General features: G+C 54.9%; 1 protein-coding gene across 1 annotated transcript; it reads right to left on the minus strand.

The window, feature by feature from the left end:
• Positions 1-98: 98 nt before the first annotated feature.
• LOC116781339 (zinc finger protein 239-like) lies at positions 99-11,826 on the minus strand. The gene is made up of 4 exons (XM_032677031.1): positions 11,813-11,826; positions 10,115-10,190; positions 9,092-9,926; positions 99-136 (listed from the first exon to the last, which is right to left on the minus strand). The coding sequence occupies exons 2-4, from the start codon at positions 10,161-10,163 to the stop codon at positions 118-120; spliced, it is 903 nt and encodes a 300-aa protein (XP_032532922.1). The 5' UTR covers positions 10,164-10,190; positions 11,813-11,826; the 3' UTR covers positions 99-117.
• Positions 11,827-18,909: the final 7,083 nt, after the last annotated feature.

Genomic DNA, 18,909 nt, shown 5'->3' on the forward strand with positions numbered 1-18,909 from the left:
AGATGGAGGGGGGCTTCAGGTAGCCAAATGTGCTAGTGCTCAGGAACAGGGAGACCACGGCCAGGTGAGGGAGGCACGTGGAAAAGGCTTTGTGCCGTCCCTGTTGAGAGGGGATCCTCAGCACAGCCCTGAAGATCTGCACATAGGAGAAAACAATGAAAATGAAACAACCAAATGTTAAAGAGATGGAAAACAAGAGAAGCCAGAGTTCCCTGATGCTGGAGTGTGAGCAGGAGAGCTTGAGGATGGGGGGAACCTCACAGAAGAAATGGCCCAGGGCATTGCCCTGGCACAGGGGCAGGGAAAATGTATTGGCTGTGTGCAGCAGAGCATTGAGAAAGCCAGTGGCCCAGGCAGCTGCTGCCATGTGGGCACAAGCTCTGCTGCCCAGGAGGGTCCCGTAGTGCAGGAGTTTGCAGATGGCAACGTAGCGGTCGTAGCACATGATGGTGAGGAGGAAATACTCTGCTGACATGAAAAAGGCAAAGAAAAAGAGCTGTGCAGCACATCCCGTGTAGGAGATGGTTGTGGTGTTCTGGAGGGAATTGTGCATGGCTTTGGGGACAGTGGTGCAGATGCAGCCCAGGTCTGTGAGGGAGAGGTTGAGCAGGAAGAAGCCCATGGGGGTGTGCAGGTGGTGGTCGCAGGCTACGGCGCTGAGGATGAGGCCGTTGGCCAGGAGGGCAGCCAGGGAGATGGCCAGGAAGAGCCAGAAGTGCAGGAGCTGCAGCTCCCGCCTGTCTGCCAATGCCAGGAGGAGAAACTGGGCCATGGAGCTGCTGTTGGACATTGGCTGCTTCCCAGCACAGGGACACTGTTCAGAAACAGGAAAGGACAGGGAGAAGTTAAGACAGACTCCTCTATGCAAAACCACTTTATTTGTCATACAAATCCCCTGAACTGAAAGGCTTTTCTTTTCCCTTGTTTGTGCTGGCTGAGGGTGCTGTGAGGAACAGGAGCTCTGCCCTTGTGCTGCCAAGGGCTCAGCTTTGCTCTTCTCCAGTGGGGACATGGAGCTGCTCTGCCACAGCATCAAACACTCCCAGGGGATGTCAGGCATCATCCACCCTCAATGGAAAAGATTGAGGGTGCTTTGGAACTACTGATACGCTTTGAATAAGAAAAGAATACTCAGGTCCATTGGCACTGGCTTATCAGGAAGGAAGTAAAATGCCAGCACTTTTACATGAGCAAAAGGAAATGTTTTAGACACTTTGGGTCATTTTTGCATTGACATTAAATAGCAGGGTGCTTTTGAGTGTGCTGTAAGGAGTGGAAGGATTTATTACCTTGGCAGAATTACAGGTGAATGTGTTCAGAGAGGAGTCCTCAGCAACAAGAACAGCTCTTTGGATAAGTGGCCACATCTATTCCTGCTTTTGGTAGAGATTCAGCAATTCCCTCCTTTCTTTCTCCCTGAAGTGCAGTGGCTCACTTACAATGTGCAGTTTTTCAGAGTGTCACACACTTGTGCATTTTGTAATATCCTGGCAGCATGTTTGATATTGGGTGTGTAACAGGCTGTTCATCAAATAATGCTGGATCATTGACTGGTGTGTCCTCTGCCTTCAGTCACTGGGTATTTTCATGTTCCAAAAAGAATATATCTCAGCCTGTGCTGGGAAGGGAAGGTGTGATTCACCATTAACTTACCCCAGCAGGCATGAAACATGCTCAGATGCACTATTATCTTCTCAAAGTTTACTGATTTTTATTTTTGTACCTTTTCAAAATTTATTTCTAGGTTCTTTCACATGCTTACAATTAATTTGGGGATATTCAAATTTGATGAATGATAGTGCACAAACATATTTGATTGATTTTGGATTCTAATTGATTCCTGTCAGTGAGATCCCTGTGACACTCTGAAATCAATGATATGTGAGTCAACCAAGGCACCACTGTTCTGTACATTAGGTAGCAGTTGGGAATTTAGGAACTAAATGTTCACAAGCTGTAAATGGAGAAAATGTTTAGATTTAAATAGCTCTTTGTTTGGCATTTATTCACCCAAATATGTTTCTTGGGAAAGTTAGTTTTCCAAAGTGCAGGCTTTCAGTAAAAGAAAGGTCATTGATTTAAGATTTGTTAAATTTTAGCTAAAAACAACAGGCTCCATTTGGATGTAAAATGATTTAAGTATTTCCTGCAGGCAACCTTCATGCTTTAGAGCAGTTGCTCAAAGGTTTCATTCTTCTAGGAAGATGTCAATAAAAATTCCTGCCTGGGGAGAGCACTATAATCAAAATAAAGTGGTCTTCACTTTTTTTCCTGTGGAGGCTGCACTTGAAAAGAGTGCTTCAAGGCAGCAGGGTTGGTAGGGAATGCCAATTTTTATTTATTTATTTATCTACTCTCCCCCACAGATGATGATAGTCAAGCTTTGGAATCAGCAACATACTTCAGCCACTAATACAAGGCAATATGTGAGCTGCTGCTGCTTCCAAAATGCAGTATCCTGGCATTTCAGTCAACTTTATAATCTGGCAAAAACCCACTTGGCAATATTAAAATCTAGCTTCTGAAGCACTTTTATTTCTGAAAGCTCTTTATGTCTTTTTATATCTTTTTAGCATATATTAAATTTCTTAGGAGCAGTGGCCAGGATGAACACTTGATGGATGACTGACACCTTTTAAAAAGAGGTGTGATAATTGTGCATTAGGTAAGGCTGGAACATGAATCCTGCAGGTGCAGCTGTTTGACAACATTAACGTGGGGGGTTTGTACCATTGTTAGGTAAGTTAGCAGAGATTTTCCAAGCTGAGAAGGACAGCCTGCTGCCAAGCTCTGGCATCTGTCTTAGGAAATCTTTTGCTTCGAGGATGCCCTGAGGAAAATGATGACTGGATGCTTTTCTGAAGGCACAAACTGCCTGTTTTCTCTTCCATAGCATTCAGAATGGGACTCCTGCCTGCTCAGGTTTTTGTGGTGCTGGGTTAGGGTTTTCATGGGGTTTTTCTCCTGGGATAAAGTTGTGTACAGTGAATATTGATTATTCATCCCATGTCTGGTTCACTGTCTACATCTTGAATTTGACCCAGAGCCTGTGTAAATGAGGAATGCATTGAAACAAAGTCAAGGATCCTTCAGTGACTTGTTTTTGTGAGTTCAATCTTCTGAGACCTCTGATGAGTCTGGCAGGGCAGTGCCTGTGTGCAGAGGGGCAGGGAAAGAGAGTCCCAGCACAGCAGCAGTGCCAGGGAGCAGCAGCATTTGGCCTGTTGAGAGCTGCTCTTTTTCTCCTGCCCCCCTCCCCTTCTGGGCCTCGGCTGAGGCCTCAGTGCTCTGGGCCTTGGTCCCTGGGCTGGGCTGGGTCAGTCCTGTGGCCATGGCACTGCTGCCATGAGCTGGGCTCCACTGCACTCTTTCCACCACACAAGGGGCTCCATTTGCTCCAGGCACAGCCTGAAGCCTCAGCTCTTCTTCTCCAGGGCTCTCAAGAACAAGGCCAAGGACCAGACTCTCCAGAGGGTCCTTGCCTTGCTGGTTTCTCCCTGGAGTCCGTGTGCTGCCCTCAGGGTCCCGCTGTGGGGGCTGAGGGGCTGAGGCTGCTCCAGCTGGTGCTGGTGGTGGCCAGTGCCCCTGGAGATGGCAAATGGGGCCTGAGGAGCCCGGGGCCGATTCTCTGCTGCTGTGCTGGGGAGCGGGGCTGGCCCCGGGGCTGCAGGAGCTGCCTGAGCTGATGATGTGCTGAGCATTGCAGCCCCAGAGGGCCTGTCCCTGAGCTCCATGGCCTCCATGTCCTGCTGCAGGGCCAGACCTGAGTGTGCTGCTCTGCTGGGCTGGGCCAGGGGCAGGGAGATGGGGGGACCAGGGAGGGGCTGGACTGGGCAGTGCCAGGGAGGGGAAAACCCCAATGTTGAGCTGAAGTGTGTGAGTGGGCAGGGTGGGGGCTCTGCAGGGCTGAGGGGCCTCCAGCCCCTGGCAGTGGCAGCAGGAGCCAGGCAGACACTGCCCCTGCTGCCAGGAACTGGGGGGGTGTGTGCAAGGGAAGGACTCGTGTCTCTGCACAGCCCTGGGGGTGTGAGCAGGGCAGGAGCCCAGCTCAGCTCTGGAGCCCTGTCAGAGCCCTGACACTTCTGGGGTGACTCCAGGAACAGCCTTCACTGGCCCAGGGACATTCATCTCCCCAGCCTCACACACATCCCCTGCAAATGGCCCTGTCTCCTCCATCACCCTCCTCTGCCTTTCTGGCCTGGCCCTTTCATTCCACCCCAGCCAAGCAGCCTGGGCACCATCTCACCTCTGCACACAGAGGGCTTCTGTGAGCAAGACTGACAGAATTCTCTAGAAAATGCATTTGTCCCCTGTCACGTGGCACAGCTCAGAGTGTGAAAACACTCCCAGGCACACACATCCTGGAGAGCTTTTTCAAGACAAAAATAGGGAGAAGAAGAACAAAAGAGGCAAAATTAGAGATACAAAAATGGCCCCTTGCCTCAAAAATCAGGAGCTTCCTCTGAGCCATGTTTCCATAATTGAATCACTGGTGAGATATTTACTCTGATAAGTAGCTGCACAAAACTATTCATGTAGACAATGAAAGAATCAGCTTAATATAATATATAGAAGGTGTTGTCAATGAAAACAAATGGAGAAAAATTGTTGAAATTAAAAAAAAAAAAAAAGGTCTCGCAATGCTGGCCAGGAAGCCCTCAGCAATTCCCAAGACTTCTGTTCTGCAGAGGTTTCAAGTGTCTCTGAAATTCCACACTTGTGGCTTCAGGCCATGACTTGCCAGAGCAGTCCCAGAGCTGGCCACTGCCCAGAGATGCCCTGGGGCAGCTCAAGTGCCCAAGTGGGACAAGTGCCCCAGGGTGTGTGGGAGCCCTTTGGAGCAGGAGCTGGTGGGTGGGAAGGGTCCAGCTGGGGAGGGGCAGGGAATCCCCCCCCCTCCAGCCCTGCTGCCCAGGACGAGGAGGGTCCTCTCCAGCCCAGCAGGACATCGTGTGCCCTTGGGGGCTGTGCTGCCAGGGCTGTTCCCAGGAACAGACTGGCCAAGGAGGGCAGGCAGATGCTCAGGGGTCAGGAGGGTCATCAAAGAGCTGAGCCCATCCAGATGAAAGACTTGGGGAGGTCAGGAGGAACTGGGACATAGGGAATAGGATATTTGGGGGAGGGAAGAGGGGCTTGGTCAACAGAGATCAAAGATTTTGATGAGGTAAAACCAGGTTCAGTTAATGCTGAGGGTGCTGCAGCACTGCCTGTGCAAACACTCCTGATATGCCTTTCCCCTCTTTGTACCCTCAAGCCCCAACACTATATAGAAGTGCTGCCCCTCCCATTGGAAGGAATCCACTGCTCTACTCTCAGCCTCAACCTGACCTTGAAGGCAAAGCCCAAACCCAGACTCTTTGTACTCCAGTGCCCACTCCCAGACCTGCACTGTCAGTGTGAAAAGCCAAGCTTTAATCCTGACCCAGCCCAAAAAGCTCTTCCCCTAATCATGAACCAGACACTGCCAGCAGAACAACAAACCCCCCTAAGCTTCTGCCTAATCCCCACCCTGAGCTCTAAACCCCAAGCCCTGACCATTCAGCACCCCCACAGCCCTTGGGAGCAGGGCAAGGACCTGCAGGGCCCAGAGCAGGCCCAGGGGGTTGGCAGAGGAACGGGAGGTGACCTGGATCTGCTCAGCCCGTGGCACACAAGGAGCAGAGGGCTGGCAATGCTGGCAGGAGTCAGCTGTGTCTGAGGATGCCAAAAAGGCCCAGGGCTGGCAAGGGGCTGGCAGGTCACCTCTGTCCCAGCCCTGCCAGGCAGCAGCAGCCTCAGGCACCAAGAGTCAGGGGAACCGTCTGTGCACAGCCCTGAGAGCTGCCCCAGCTGAGAGTCACTCTCAGGGGCCCTGAGAGGAGGACCCTGGGCAACTTGGTGCAGTCAAGGCACCATTCTGACCCTGAGCAACCCCAGGGACTCCAGGGACCACTCTGACACTGCCGGGCATTCTGGAGCTGGAGGGATCTGCAGACACTCTGCAATCTCCTGGAATCAAAGGAATCTGTTGAGACACGGGGACCAAAGGAACCTGGGACTCAGTGGAGCCTCAGGAAGTCCAGGGACCATTGTGACACTGGAGAACCACATGGAAACAAGGGGTCATCTGATGCTCTGGAACTTCCTGGAACCAAGAGGCCATTGTGTCACTCCAAGGACTTCTGGATTCAAAGGAACACAGGAACACTGTGGAATCTCCTGGAGCCACAGGGCCACTGTGGCATCTGGGGCCTCATGGAACAGAAAGAACCCTGAGACATTTTGGAAGCTCATGGGATGAAAAGGGCCACTGTGACAATATAGGGCCTCAGAAATGCTGAGTGCTGAATCATTTTGGAACCTCGTGGAACCAAGGGGCCATCGTGCCACTGCAGGGTCTCATGGAAACAAAGAAACCCTGGGAAACTGCAGAGCCTCCTGAATTTAATGGGCCATTGTGACTCAGGGCAATCTCCTTGAGTCAAGGGGCCACTGTGACACTGCCAGGCCTCATGGCATCAAAGGACTGTGAGGACACTGTGGAATCTCATGGAGCCATGGGGCCACTGTGACTCCCCAGAACTCCATGGAATCAAGCAGACCTGCTGCCTCCCCCCCACCCCTGCCGGCTCTGCCAAAGCTTGGGCACCTCTGGAGTCAGCATTTCCTTTGGCAGTACAACTTATCTCAGACAAGATAGTTTTCCAGAGTTGGCTTCTCCCCCTCTTTTCTATGGTTTTCTTTTTTTGTTTTTTGTTCCCCTGAGGGGAAAAGGGGGAAGGGAGGCACATGTTGATCTCTGGTTTTATCTGTATACAAAAGGGAGTTGGGGTAAGGGGAGGGGGAGAAAGACAAAGCGATTTCTCTCTCAATTCTCTCTCTTTTATTCCATTCCCGCCTCCCTCGCCACACCCCGGGCGACTGTTTCACCGCCGCCACTCCTCGCTCAGGGCTGATGTCAAACCCATCTTCAAGAAGGGCAAAACGAGGACTGGGAGAATGACAGGCTGGGCAGCCTCTGTCCCTGGGATGGGGATGGGAGGGCTGCTCTGGGGAGACCCCCTCGCGGGGCAGCTCTTTTAGCTCCGGGCGGCAGAGACTCCCCCGGCGCGGCCCTTTGGTTTTCCTTGGTTTATTCTCTGGAGTCAATTCTGTTCAGAGCTCGTCCCCCCTCTCTGGTGACCCCCACCAGGGCCCGTCCCGGGGCGGCTCCTTCAGTGCCACGGGCGGCGGGGACCCCTCGGGGCGGCTCCCCCAGGGCCCCGCCCGCCACCGCCGCTCCCCGGGGCCCTCCCCGCTTCCTGCCGGGATCGGACACCGCCGGCGGCCCCGGCCCTGCTGGGCTCCATCAGCCTGAGGAATTGCTCCCAAGGAGGGGCCGGGGGCTTCCTCTTGGGCTTCCTCTCCCTGGCGCTGGGGCTCGGCTTCTACCTGTGCCAGAAGGTGAGGGGGGTCCCAGGGGTCGTGTGTCCCCCCAGAGCGTCTGTGCCCCCCCGGGGATCCCCAACCCCAGTGTCACCCCCTTTTCTCTCCCCACAGAGCTCCTGAGCCGCCGGCGGCCGCAGCCCCTCCCCAGGGCCTCGGGCCCAGCCTGGACCCCCCGTCCCCACGAGGATTGTGGGGGGGTCGTGTGTCCCCCCCTCCCCTGCTGTCACTCTGCCTCTGCCCGGCTGCTCCCAGTGACCCCAGGAAAGCTTCTCAGTTCTCCCCAGTCTTGGTTATTCAGGGGCAGTGGGGGAATCCCAAGGGGTGGAACCAAGTTTGGGGGGCAGAACCAGCCCTGTGATCGATGAGGAATTGGGACCCCCCTGTGTTCCCCCAATGTCAACCCACCCTGGAGGGGCTTTGAGAGGGCACCTGCCCCTCAATGGGCACCCAGTGCACACTAAAAGGTGCTGGGAAACCTCCAAAACCTCCCCACAGCCCCTCAAGGACCCCCAGACACACTCAAAGCCCACCCAGGGTCCCCACCAAATCCCTTTTTTTGGGGACTTCGCTGGGCACTGGTGGTGCTGGGAGCCCCCCTGGCTGTGGGGGAGGAGCTCTTGGGTGAGTGGGGGGTGGGAAGGGGGCGGTCGGTGGGAAAAGGGGGGTCAGAGTGGAGAAAAGGGGTGGTGGGACGCCAAACTGAGTGGGAGGGGATTGGGACCCCTCAAAAGTGCAGGGGAGCAGGGCACTGTAGTTTGGGGGATGATGGGAATAGGATGGGAGAGGTCAGAAGAGTGGGGAAAGAAGAGAGTGGGACCCCCAAACTGAGCATGAGGGGGCTGGGGAGTGGGGGGATGATGTGGAAGGGGTGGGAAAGGGAGAAAAAATTAAGGGTTGGGACCCCAAAAGTGATCCTGGGCAGGCTGGGGATTGAGGGACCATGGAAAAGTGGAAGGAACAGGGAGAAGGGTGGAAAAGGGAGGGTGGGTCTGGCAGGTCCAACAGTCCCATGGGGGTCTTTGGGCACAGGGAGGTTGCTAAAGAGGGGTGGCCCCCCTGAGTTCCCAACTTCCTGTGGGGTGCTGGGGGCTGCTGGATCCAATCCCAGCCTTGGATTATGCCAACAGTTTCAGTTTGGAGGAATTACAGAGGTGTGACTGAAGCACTTTTGTCCCCCAGGTTTTAATGATGGCAAATAAAATCTATTGGTAGAAATGAATTGTTTAGGGATACAAATGAACAGACAAAAGATCTTCATCAGAATTATTGACTGCACAAGAGAAACACTAAAACTACCAGGAGTACAGGATAAGATAGGACAGTGCTCTACACTAAAGCAATTGTTGAAGCAATTCTACTCAAGCTGGCACAAAAGCAATAATTCTTAATTAGAGATGGATGGAACTCCCCCAGACCAATGCTCGTGGGGAGATCTCTGCTCTCAACCTCCAGCAATGACCGTGGGGGGTCCCCAGCCAAGGCAGGAATCTCCACACACCCCCCCAAGAAGGGTTCTGTTGGAAGAACCTGCCCCTGGGAAAGGGGACTGGCCCTTTGTGGTCAAAAGGGATGGACTGAATGTCACTGGACTTGAGGGGTTGCCTCCCCATCAGGGGCTTCATTCAGGGTGGAAGCAGTGGTCGAAGCTCTTCCTGCAGTTGGGGTACTCAAGGGCTTCCCTTACCGGTGGGTCCGTTGGTGTGAGGTCAAGCCAGAGCTCTGGGTGAAGCTCTTGCCACACTCCCCACACTTGTAGGGCCTCTCCCCGGTGTGGATGCGCCCATGGATGATGAGGTTGCCCTTCCGGTTGAAGCCCTTCCCGCAGTCAGTGCAGCGGAAGGGCCTCTCATCCGTGTGTGTCTGCTCATGCACGAGAACATGTGAGCTGGTTGGAAACCTCTTCCCACATTCCAAGCACTTGTAGGGCCGTTCCCCGGTGTGGATGCGATGGTGGCGGATCAGGTGGGAGTTCTGCCTGAAGCTCTTCCCACATTCCAAGCATTTGTAGGGCTGTTCCCCAGTGTGGATGCGCTGGTGGGTGACGAGGTTGGACCTGTAGTTGAAGCTCTTTCCACATTTCTGACACATGTAGGGCTGTTCTCCAGTGTGGATGCGCTGGTGTCGGATCAGGATGAAGTTCTCCCTGAAGCTCTTCCCACATTCCCCACATGTGTAGGGCCGTTCCCCAGTGTGGATGTGCTGGTGGGTGAGGAGGTGGGAGCTCTTCCTGAAGCTCTTCCCACATTCCAAGCACCTGAAGGGTTTCTCCCTGCTGGGAGGCTGCTCAGGGACCACCAGCTCAGAGTTCCGCCTCAAGCTCCGGTCGCCTTCCCAGCACAGGCTGGTTCTTTCCTCCTCAGAGCACCCTGGGATGGCTTTGCAGCCCCTCCTGCGGGGGCATCTCTGGCCCTTTTCCTCCCCGCTGCCTTCCTGCGCCGGGGAGCCCTTCAAAACGGCCTCTCCCACCAGGGTCTCAAGGGGGGATTTGTCCTCCAGGCTCTCCGTCCTCAGCTCGGGGCCTGGGGCAGGAAGCAAGAAGGACAGGGAGGGGATTTGCCTCCGGCCCACAGGGAAGGCCAAGGACATCCCCCCAACTCCGGCCCCGGCAGGACGGCGGCGGCAGCGGGGTTGTCCTGCAGCCGGGGCCATGCTCGGCTGACAGAGCCAGCACAACACCCGCCCAAAGGGCCACTGACTTCCTCCTCACCTGCCTGGGGGGCCCAAGGCATCTTTCTCTTCCTCGCAGCCTCCTTCATCCGCCCAAGTTTTGGGAAGGACAAATCCTGATGGGGGGGAAAACAAGGGCTGAGCGCGTTGGTTTGGGGGTTCCTCCTGCCCAAGTCCATCTCTAGAACTCACCGTGTATCCTGTGTCCAGAAAAATCTCCAAAACACCAAGATTCAGCCCAGTAAAACCAAAACTACTGAGATTCAGGCAAAAATTCCCTCAGAAATATCGATATGAACCCCCCTCAAACTGCAAAAAGTTAATGTTTAGCCAGAAAATACTTCAAAACATGAAAATTCAGCCAATAAAAAGGTGTTTAATTGGGAGGATGAGGGGAGTGAGGTCATTTCACGAGCACTTGATTGAGTTGCTATATATTAATAAAGAGCTGTAGTAATGTAGTGTCACTTAAAACTCACCAGGGCTGTTACTGGAGCTTATCTGGTCCCCTGCCAGTCTGGGGCTGTTTCTCCAAACCACCAATCCAAGTGTGCCAAACGCCCTGGTTGGTCAGTGCCGGCTGGGGCAGCGGGCACTCGGTGAGGGGATGAGAAAACTGCACCCAGGGCTGGGCTGAAAGAGGCTTCAGCACCACTTCTGATGGCCTGGGGGCAGCATCTGGCTTCTCCCAAACAGAGAGATGGCACTTGTTCCTCTACAGGGAGTCAAGGACAGGAGGGTGATTCCTGTTGCATGGATGGAATGGCAGAGGATCCCTTGGGTCCCCAGGATGGATCAGAAAACAGGAATATACACAAAAGGCCACCACAAAGATTTCTGGGGCAGTGTCCTGTAGGGAGGGGACAGTGTCACCCCACCAGGGCAGGGCTGGCAAGTGGGAGGCTGCACCAGGGCTCTGCAAGAGGCCTCGTGCTCTGCTCGGCCCCAGCAGTGCCTGGTACCAACACCCCCGGCTGCCCCCGGCCCTGGGCAGCTCTGCTGCCACAGGCTGTGCCCTCACCGTGGCCCTGCAATGGCCCTGCCTGTCCCTCACCCGTGGCCCTGCCCACATCCCTGTCCCTTGGCTCTCTCTCTGCCAGCTCAGTGTGGGGCACACGGGCTGGGGGTCCCTCCCGTGCCCCCTGGGCAGCCGGCGTTGGCTGGGGGGATGTGAGGGCTGGGCCTGCTCAGCACAGCCCCGGCCTCGTGCCCAGCGCCTCTTTCCTGACCCACACAAGAGCTTCCCGGCCCCCCCAGGGCTCCCCTGCTGCTGCCTCTGCTCCTGGCCCTGCCTTTGCTGCTCCCTTGGCTGGGGCAGCGGCTGCAGGGGGGGGATGGCAGCAGCTTCAGCTCCACGGCACTTCCTGGGGGGAGCTCAGCCCGGGGGGGACGGGCAGGGACCTGATGGGGATGGACAGGGGCCCAGCAGGGACAGCCAGGGCCTGCAGGGGAAGGCACAGGGACAACCTGGCCCCCCACACTGCCAGGGCTGTCTCTGCTCCTCCTTGCAGGCTCCGTGGCCAGGCACAGTTTGTGTTCCTGGGTGCCCACCATCTCAGCACTTGCAGCCGCTCAAATCAGCGCCCGCAGCTCTGCAGCAAAGCCCCAGCTCACCTGGCACACAGGGGATGGACGCAGCACCTTCTCGGGGATGGGCACTCACAGCTTTGTGTCTTCCCCACCACGGGGCTCTCCTTCCTCAGCAGCACCTCTGCCTTGCACTTATTCTCAGCCTCACCTCAGGGACAGCTCCGGGCTCACCTCCGCGCCACTTCTCAGCCTCACCTCAGGGCCTGGGCTCAAGGACAGGAACCTGCAGGGAGGGGAGATGAGGTGCAAGCTGAGGGCTGCCTGCTTGCACTGGGCTCTGAGCTTTTTTTTTTTCTAGAACCCTCCCACAACTTAACTTGCTTTTGTAACATCATACTGTGAACACTGTGCCTCCTGTTCAGCTTCCTGTCCATCCCCACTCCCAGCTCCCTTCCTGCCTGCCTGCTCTCCAGACACTCTGGCCCCAGCCCGGGGGGCTGATGGGGCTTCTTGTGGCCAAAGGGCAGGACCCGGCCCTTGGCCTGCTTGAACCTCATCCCTTGGAATCAGCCCATGGATCCAGCTTGGCCAGGTCCCTCTGCAGAGCCCTCCTGCCTTCCCCTCCTGCCATCAACACACCCCCAGCTTGGTGGCAGCTGCACATTTGCTGATGAAATGCCTGGTTCTGCAGGAGCTGGAGATGCTCAAGGGGCAGCAGGACCAAGTCAGGGGCCTGGGGGGGGCTTGGGGGGCTTTGGGGTGCAGGAGGGTCCTGGGGGAGCTGGGGAGGGGCTTTGGGGATTGGGGGTACAGACCAGGACAGACCAGTACAGACCAGTACAGTCCAGGACAGACCAGCACAGACCAGTACCTCCTCACTGCTCCCCGGATCTCTCCTGGAGCTGGGCCATGTTGTTGTGGGACACCTGAGCCCCCCCCAGTGCCCTCCCAGTACAGCCCAGTGCCCTCAGTACAGCCCACTGTGTTCCTGTCCCAGGGTGTCGGGTGATCCCTCTTTGGGGGGGGTTGGACGAGATTTGAGGGGGGGGCTGCGGGAGATTTGGGGGGATCTGTGGGGGGGTTGGATGGGGATTTGGGAGGTTTTAGGGGGCTTTGGGTGAATTTGGAGGAGTTAAAAGGGTCTTGGGGGCATTGGAGGGTTAAAAGTATCTGGGGATTAAGGGGATTAAAGGAAAAAAAGGGGAGTTGAGGGACCTTTAGGGGGGGTTAATGAGGCCTAGAGGGGGAGAAGAGGGCCTGCACCAAAAGCAGGTGAGTCCTGAGACCCCCCTCGTGTCCCCAAGACCCCCAATCCCCCTCAAGGACCGTCTGAGACCCCTTAAACCCCCCAGAGACCCCAAAACTACCTAAAAGGTTCACGCAAAACCCCCAGGACCCCTAAACCTCCTCAGAGACCCTCAAAGCCCAGCTGGGACACCCCAAATCTCCTCAGAAACCAAAACCCCCTCAGAGACCCCCAAACTCCTTCAGAGACCTTCAGCCTCCCCCCTGAGTCCCCTCAGGACACCGAAACCCCTCCGGGACCCCTCAAAACCTCCTCGGGAACCCCCGAACTCCTCGGCTAAGCCCTCCCGAGTCCTCCACCCTTTCTACCCACAGCCGCGCTCCCCGCAGCCCCCGAGGGGATCCCCAGAGCCCCGCTCTCGCCGCCCCCCCCGCCAGCTCTCACAGTTCAGAGCAGAGGCCGCCCCGCCGCCTTCTCCACACTCGCGTCCACGCGGACAAAATGGCGCTCGCTCTGCGCGCGCACCGCCCGGACTGACCCGCGCCGCAGCCAATCAGCGCGCGGCCACGGCCCCTGCCCGCCCTCTGCCCCGCCCCTGCCCCGCGCGGTGCATTGTGGGAGTTGGAGTCCTTGTGGCAGGACACGATAGGACGCGTTTGGTTTTTAGTTTTTCTATCTTCTTTTATTTTCTCCTTTTTCTTTCTTTCTTCTTTATTTAGTCCCATTTTTTCTTTCTCTTTTTTCTTTTTTTCCTTTTTTTACTTTGTTCTTTCTTTTTTTTTTCTCATTTTTTCCTGTTTTTTCTTTCTTTTTTTTCCTCTAAAGTCTAGACAACTTTAGGAATAAATTTAAAAGCCAACACAGTGCTATAAATGTAGGATGTAAATGTAAGGAAGTAGTAATGAAATCTCTGGTAAGACTTCACTCCTACTGTGCTCACTAATCCTTACCACATCATAAAAATCTGGTATCTTAAAAATGTGAGAAGAGAGTTGATCCTAGGAATAAAAGTTATGAGCTGTGAAGACAAGAACAGAAAAGCCCTCCTTCTGAAACAGTCACAGAAAAGGCAAATAACAGAGACACAAATATGAAGTGATGAAAGGGAGGTCACACAAAGAAATATTTTAGGTATATGCAGAAGAATTACAAGCATTGCCCCATTTAGACTAATTCTTCCTTACTTTATTTGCTATGACAAATAGCAAAACTATCTGCTTAAAACTGGGAAAATTTTACTGATTAATACACTAATGAAGGTAGAAGTCCTAATCTTGATTTCCTTGGCTTTGACATTATTGATGTATTTGGATACTTTTTCATTCCCTCACTTCAATTATATGGCAAGAAAGCAGAGAACTCTGGAAAAAGGTTTCTTTGACACAAGCTGAAAATTCAGAGGTTATTTTTAGTTTGAAAAAAAATTGTACTCTTGGCTTACTTTGCATAAAGGTCATATTCACTCCTCTGATGACAGTAAAAAAGCCAACAAACAACATCAGAAATCTCAGACATTAAGGTATGTTTGGCAAGTACCATTACTACAGAAAAGAATAAACTGTTGTATCTTCCCTTTCTCTCTCCTTTTCTCTCTTCATTCTCAGTGGCCTTTGTGTCTCATTGTCTCACAATTTTGCAGATATTTAGATTTTCCCCATCTTACAGCACAAGGATATCCCCTTTTACATGGTAGCCAAGCTAATGTTTGCTTGGAAACAAGCTATATGAAGGAAAAATATTTTAATTATGCCAAGGGTTTCAAGAATTCAGATATAAAATTCCAGATTTTTAAAACTCGATTTCATATTTTTTTTTTGAAACTACAGAGAAAAATCCCACAGAGTAATTTTTAACTGTAAATGGAACCAGCAATAAAGCAAAAGCACTTTTATGCCTGTCATGTTTTAAGAAAGATCATCTCTGGTTTTGGCCCCAGCTAAAGACGGGAACAAAGCAGTGATTTGATTCCCTCTACATTTCAGCCTCAGCAAGATCTTAAAAGAACCTTCATTTTCCCCCACTTCAGTTTTTCTTTTTTTTTCCTAATATGGAAAGGTGATGAAAATGTCACAGGGTGACAGAACTCTGCTGGAGGAACACAGAGTTCATTGCAAGCAGAGGAACTTCAAAGCTTCCTCAGCTGTGCCAAGTGGCTCAAAGCTTCCAACCCTGTCCCTTCACTCAAGTGCTTTATGATGACCAGGCTCACTTCCATAATCTGCATTCAAGTGCAGAAAATACAGAATAACATGACAACAAAACCCCAACCAACAAACAAACAACTCACAGACATTTGCCTTCGCTGACAGTTAATGAAAATGCCCTTTTATTCTGAAAACTGTAGGGACAGGAGCTGTCAAAAATTAAAAAATATTAAAAAGTGAGCTTTTTAGAAAAGCAGCGCAAATCACAGGAGTAAAGTAACATAAAAATTGATCCAATTCCTGGTGCTTACATATATCTGGGAAATGGTTCTAAAGAGAAAATTCACAGTGCGAGTTTTCAGATGTCTTCTGTAGGTTTTCACCTGGAATTTAAATGTCGTTTTATTATAGAATTCCTTCAACAGAATCATAGAATCCCAGAATCAGCTGGGTTGGAAGGGACCTCCGAGACCATCAAGTCCAACCCCTGATCCACTTCCACTGCAGTTACTAGACCATGGCACTGATGCCACATCCAGTCTCTTTTTAAAAATCTCCAGGGATGGAGAATCCACCACTTCCCTGGGCAGCCCATTCCAATGGCTGAGCACCCTCTCTGCAAAGAAATTCTTTCTAATATCCAACAACTTGAGACCGAGCCCTCTTGCCTTGCTGATCGTGTCCTGGGAAAAGAGACCAACCCCCACCTGGCTACAACCTCCTTTCAAGTAGTTGTAGAGAGTCAGGAGGTCTCCCCTGAGCCTCCTCTTCTCCAGCCTCAACACCCCCAGCTCCCCCAGGCTCTCCTCACACCACTTGTGCTCCACTCCCTTCCCCAGCCCCGCTGCTCTTCTCTGCACCTGCTCCAGCCCCTCCAGGGCCTTCCTCAGCTCAGGGGCCAGAGCTGGACACAGCACTCCAGGGGTGGCCTCACCAGAGCTCGGTCCAGGGGAAGAATCACTTCCTTGGACCTGCTGGCCACGCTGTTCCTGATACAGGCCAGGATCCATTGGCCTTCTTGGTCACCTGGCCACACTCTGCCTCCTGTTCATCTTCCTGTCCATCCCCACTCCCAGCTCCCTTTCTGCCTCCCTGCTCTCCAGACACTCTGGCCCCAGCCCGGGGGGCTGACGGGGCTTCTTGTGGCCAAAGGGCAGGACCCGGCCCTTGGCCTGCTTGAACCTCATCCCTTGGAATCAGCCCATGGATCCAGCTTGGCCAGGTCCCTCTGCAGAGCCCTCCTGCCTTCCAGCACATCAACACACCCCCAGCTTGGTGTCACCTGCACATTTGCTGATGAAATGCCTGGTTCTGCAGGAGCTGGAGATGCTCAAGGGGCAGCAGGACCAAGTCAGGGGCCTGGGGGAGCCTGGGGGGCTTTGGGGTGCGGGAGGGTCCTGGGGGAGCTGGGGAGGGGCTTTGGGGATTGGGGGTACAGACCAGTACAGTCCAGGACAGACCAGCACAGACCAGGACAGACCAGCACAGACCAGGACAGACCAGTACCTCCTCACTGCTCCTCAGATCTCTCCTGGAGCTGGGCCACGTTGTCCTGGGACACCTGAGCCCCCCCCAGTGCCCTCCCAGTACAGCCCAGTGCCCCCAGTACAGCCCACTGTGTTCCTGTCCCAGGGTGCCCGGTGATCCCTCTTTAGGGTGGGTTCAAAGCGATTTGAGGGGGGGGAGGGGGCTGGGGGAGATTTGGGGGGATCTGGGGGGGTTGAATGGAGATTTGGGGGGGTTTGGAGGGCTTTGGGTGTATTTGAGGGAGTTAAAACAGCTTTTGGGGGCATTGGGGCATTAAAAGGATCTGTGGGGGGAGGGGATTAAAGGAAAAATAGAGGTTGGGAGACATTTCAGGGGGTTAAAGGGGCCTGGGGGGGAGAGAAGGGGCTGCACTACGAGCAGGTGAGTCCTGAGACCCCCCTGGTGTCCCCAAGACCCTCTTGGTGTCCCCAGTTCCCCCCTTGACACCCCAAGACAACCCTGGTGTCTCCAGTGTTCCAAGGGACTTCCCATAGCCCCATTTCTCCCCTTGAAACCCCCAATTCCACTGTCCACAAACCCCTCCCCACTGTCCCCAAACCCCATCCCTGATGTCCCCAACCCTCCATCTCACCCCAGGAGCCCCCCCTGGACCCTCTGACCACAAAAACGACCCCACCCCCGCTCACAGAAAGGCCAAGGGCATCTGGGGACACACTGGGGACAGTTGGGGGGCTTTGCAGAGCACTGGGTCATTACTGGGGGATACTGGGACACACTGGGGGGAACCAGGGGGCACTGGGAGGGACTGGAGGGGTAACTGAGGGATGCTGGGAGGGCACTGGGAGGGACTGGGGGGGAACTGGGGCACACTGGAGGTCACTGGCAGAGAACTGGGGAGTTACTGGGGGATTACCAGGACACACAGGGGGACACTGGGAGGTTACTGGGCCATACTGGGGGTTACTGGCTGCTCACTGGAGGATCACTGAGCCATACTAGGGGGCAGTGGGAGGTCACTGGGATACACTGGGGGGTCACTGGGCCGTACTGAGGGTCACTGGGAGGTCACTGGGATATACTGGGGGCACTGGGATCCCCTTACCTGGATGTGGTACATCTCCCCCCCCGGATTTTGGGGGGCATCCCCAGGACCCCTGGGGGCTGGGGGACCCCCTGCACCCCACTGCTGGGCTTTAGGGAACCCCACAAAATTCCCTCAAAACCCCTGAAATCCCCTCAGAAATCCTCCCATCGACCCATCGAAACCTCCTCAAAGTCCCCTCAAATCCCCTCAGAGACCTCATCCCTCCCCAGCACCCCCTAAACCCTCTCAGTGACCCGCAAAACCCACTTGGGACCCCCCAAGCCCATTCAGGGATCCCCCCAATCCCCCTCACGGACCCTCAAAACCGTCGGGGATCCCTTAAACCCCCCAGAGACCCCAAAACTGCCTAAAAGGTTCCCGCAACCCCCCCCACGACCCCCAAACCTCCTCACAGACCCCCAAAGCCTACCTGGGATCCCCCCAAATCTCCTCAGAAACCAAAACCCCCTCAGAGAGCCCCAAATCCCTTCAGGGACCTTCAACCTCCCCCCTGAGTCCTTTCAGGGACTCCTCAAAACCTCCTCGGGAACCCCCGAACTCCTTCGCTAAGCCTCCACGAGACCTCCAGCCCTTCCACCCACAGCCGCGCTCCCCGCAGCCCCCGAGGGGATCCCCAGACCCCGCTCTCACCCCAACCCCGCCAGCTCACACAGCGAGCGCAGCGACCGCCACCCCCTCCCCTGCCGCTCTCACGGGCCAACATGGCGCCCGCTCTGCCCGCCCCCCGCCTTTGGAGACCCGCCCCGCGCGGGTGGGGGCGTGGCAGGGGGCGGGCGGGGGCCGTGGCCGCGCGCTGATTGGCTGCGGGGCGGGTCAGTCCGGGCGGTGCGCGCGCAGAGCGGGCGCCATGTTGTCTGCCGGGAATCCGTGATGGCGGCGGGGTCTGTTTGTCGTTGTGAGTCTGGCGGGGGGGGCGGCGAGAGCGGGGTCTGGGGATCCCCTCGGGGGCTGCGAGGAGCGCGGCTGTGGGTTGGAGGGCTCGGGAGGGTTTAGCGGAGGAGTTTCGGGAGTTCCCGGGGACGTTTTGAAGGGGGTTCGGTATCCTGAGGGAACTCAGCGGGGAAGTTAAAGGTCCCTGAAGGGGTTTGGGGGTCTCTGAGGGCGGTTTGGTTTCTGAGGAGATTTGGGGTGTCCCAGGTGGGCTTTGAGGGTCTCTGAGGAGGTTTAGGGGTCCTGGGGGCTTTGCGGAGACCTTTTAGGCAGTTTTGGGGTCTCTGGGGGGTTTAAGGGATCCCCGACGGTTTTGAGGGTCCGTGAGGGGGATTGGGGTGTCCCTGAATGGGCTTGGGGGGTCCCAGGTGGGTTTTGCGGGTCACTGAGAG

The sequence above is a fragment of the Chiroxiphia lanceolata genome (assembly GCF_009829145.1).
Source record: "Chiroxiphia lanceolata isolate bChiLan1 chromosome W unlocalized genomic scaffold, bChiLan1.pri scaffold_40_arrow_ctg1, whole genome shotgun sequence".
NCBI lineage: Eukaryota > Metazoa > Chordata > Aves > Passeriformes > Pipridae > Chiroxiphia > Chiroxiphia lanceolata.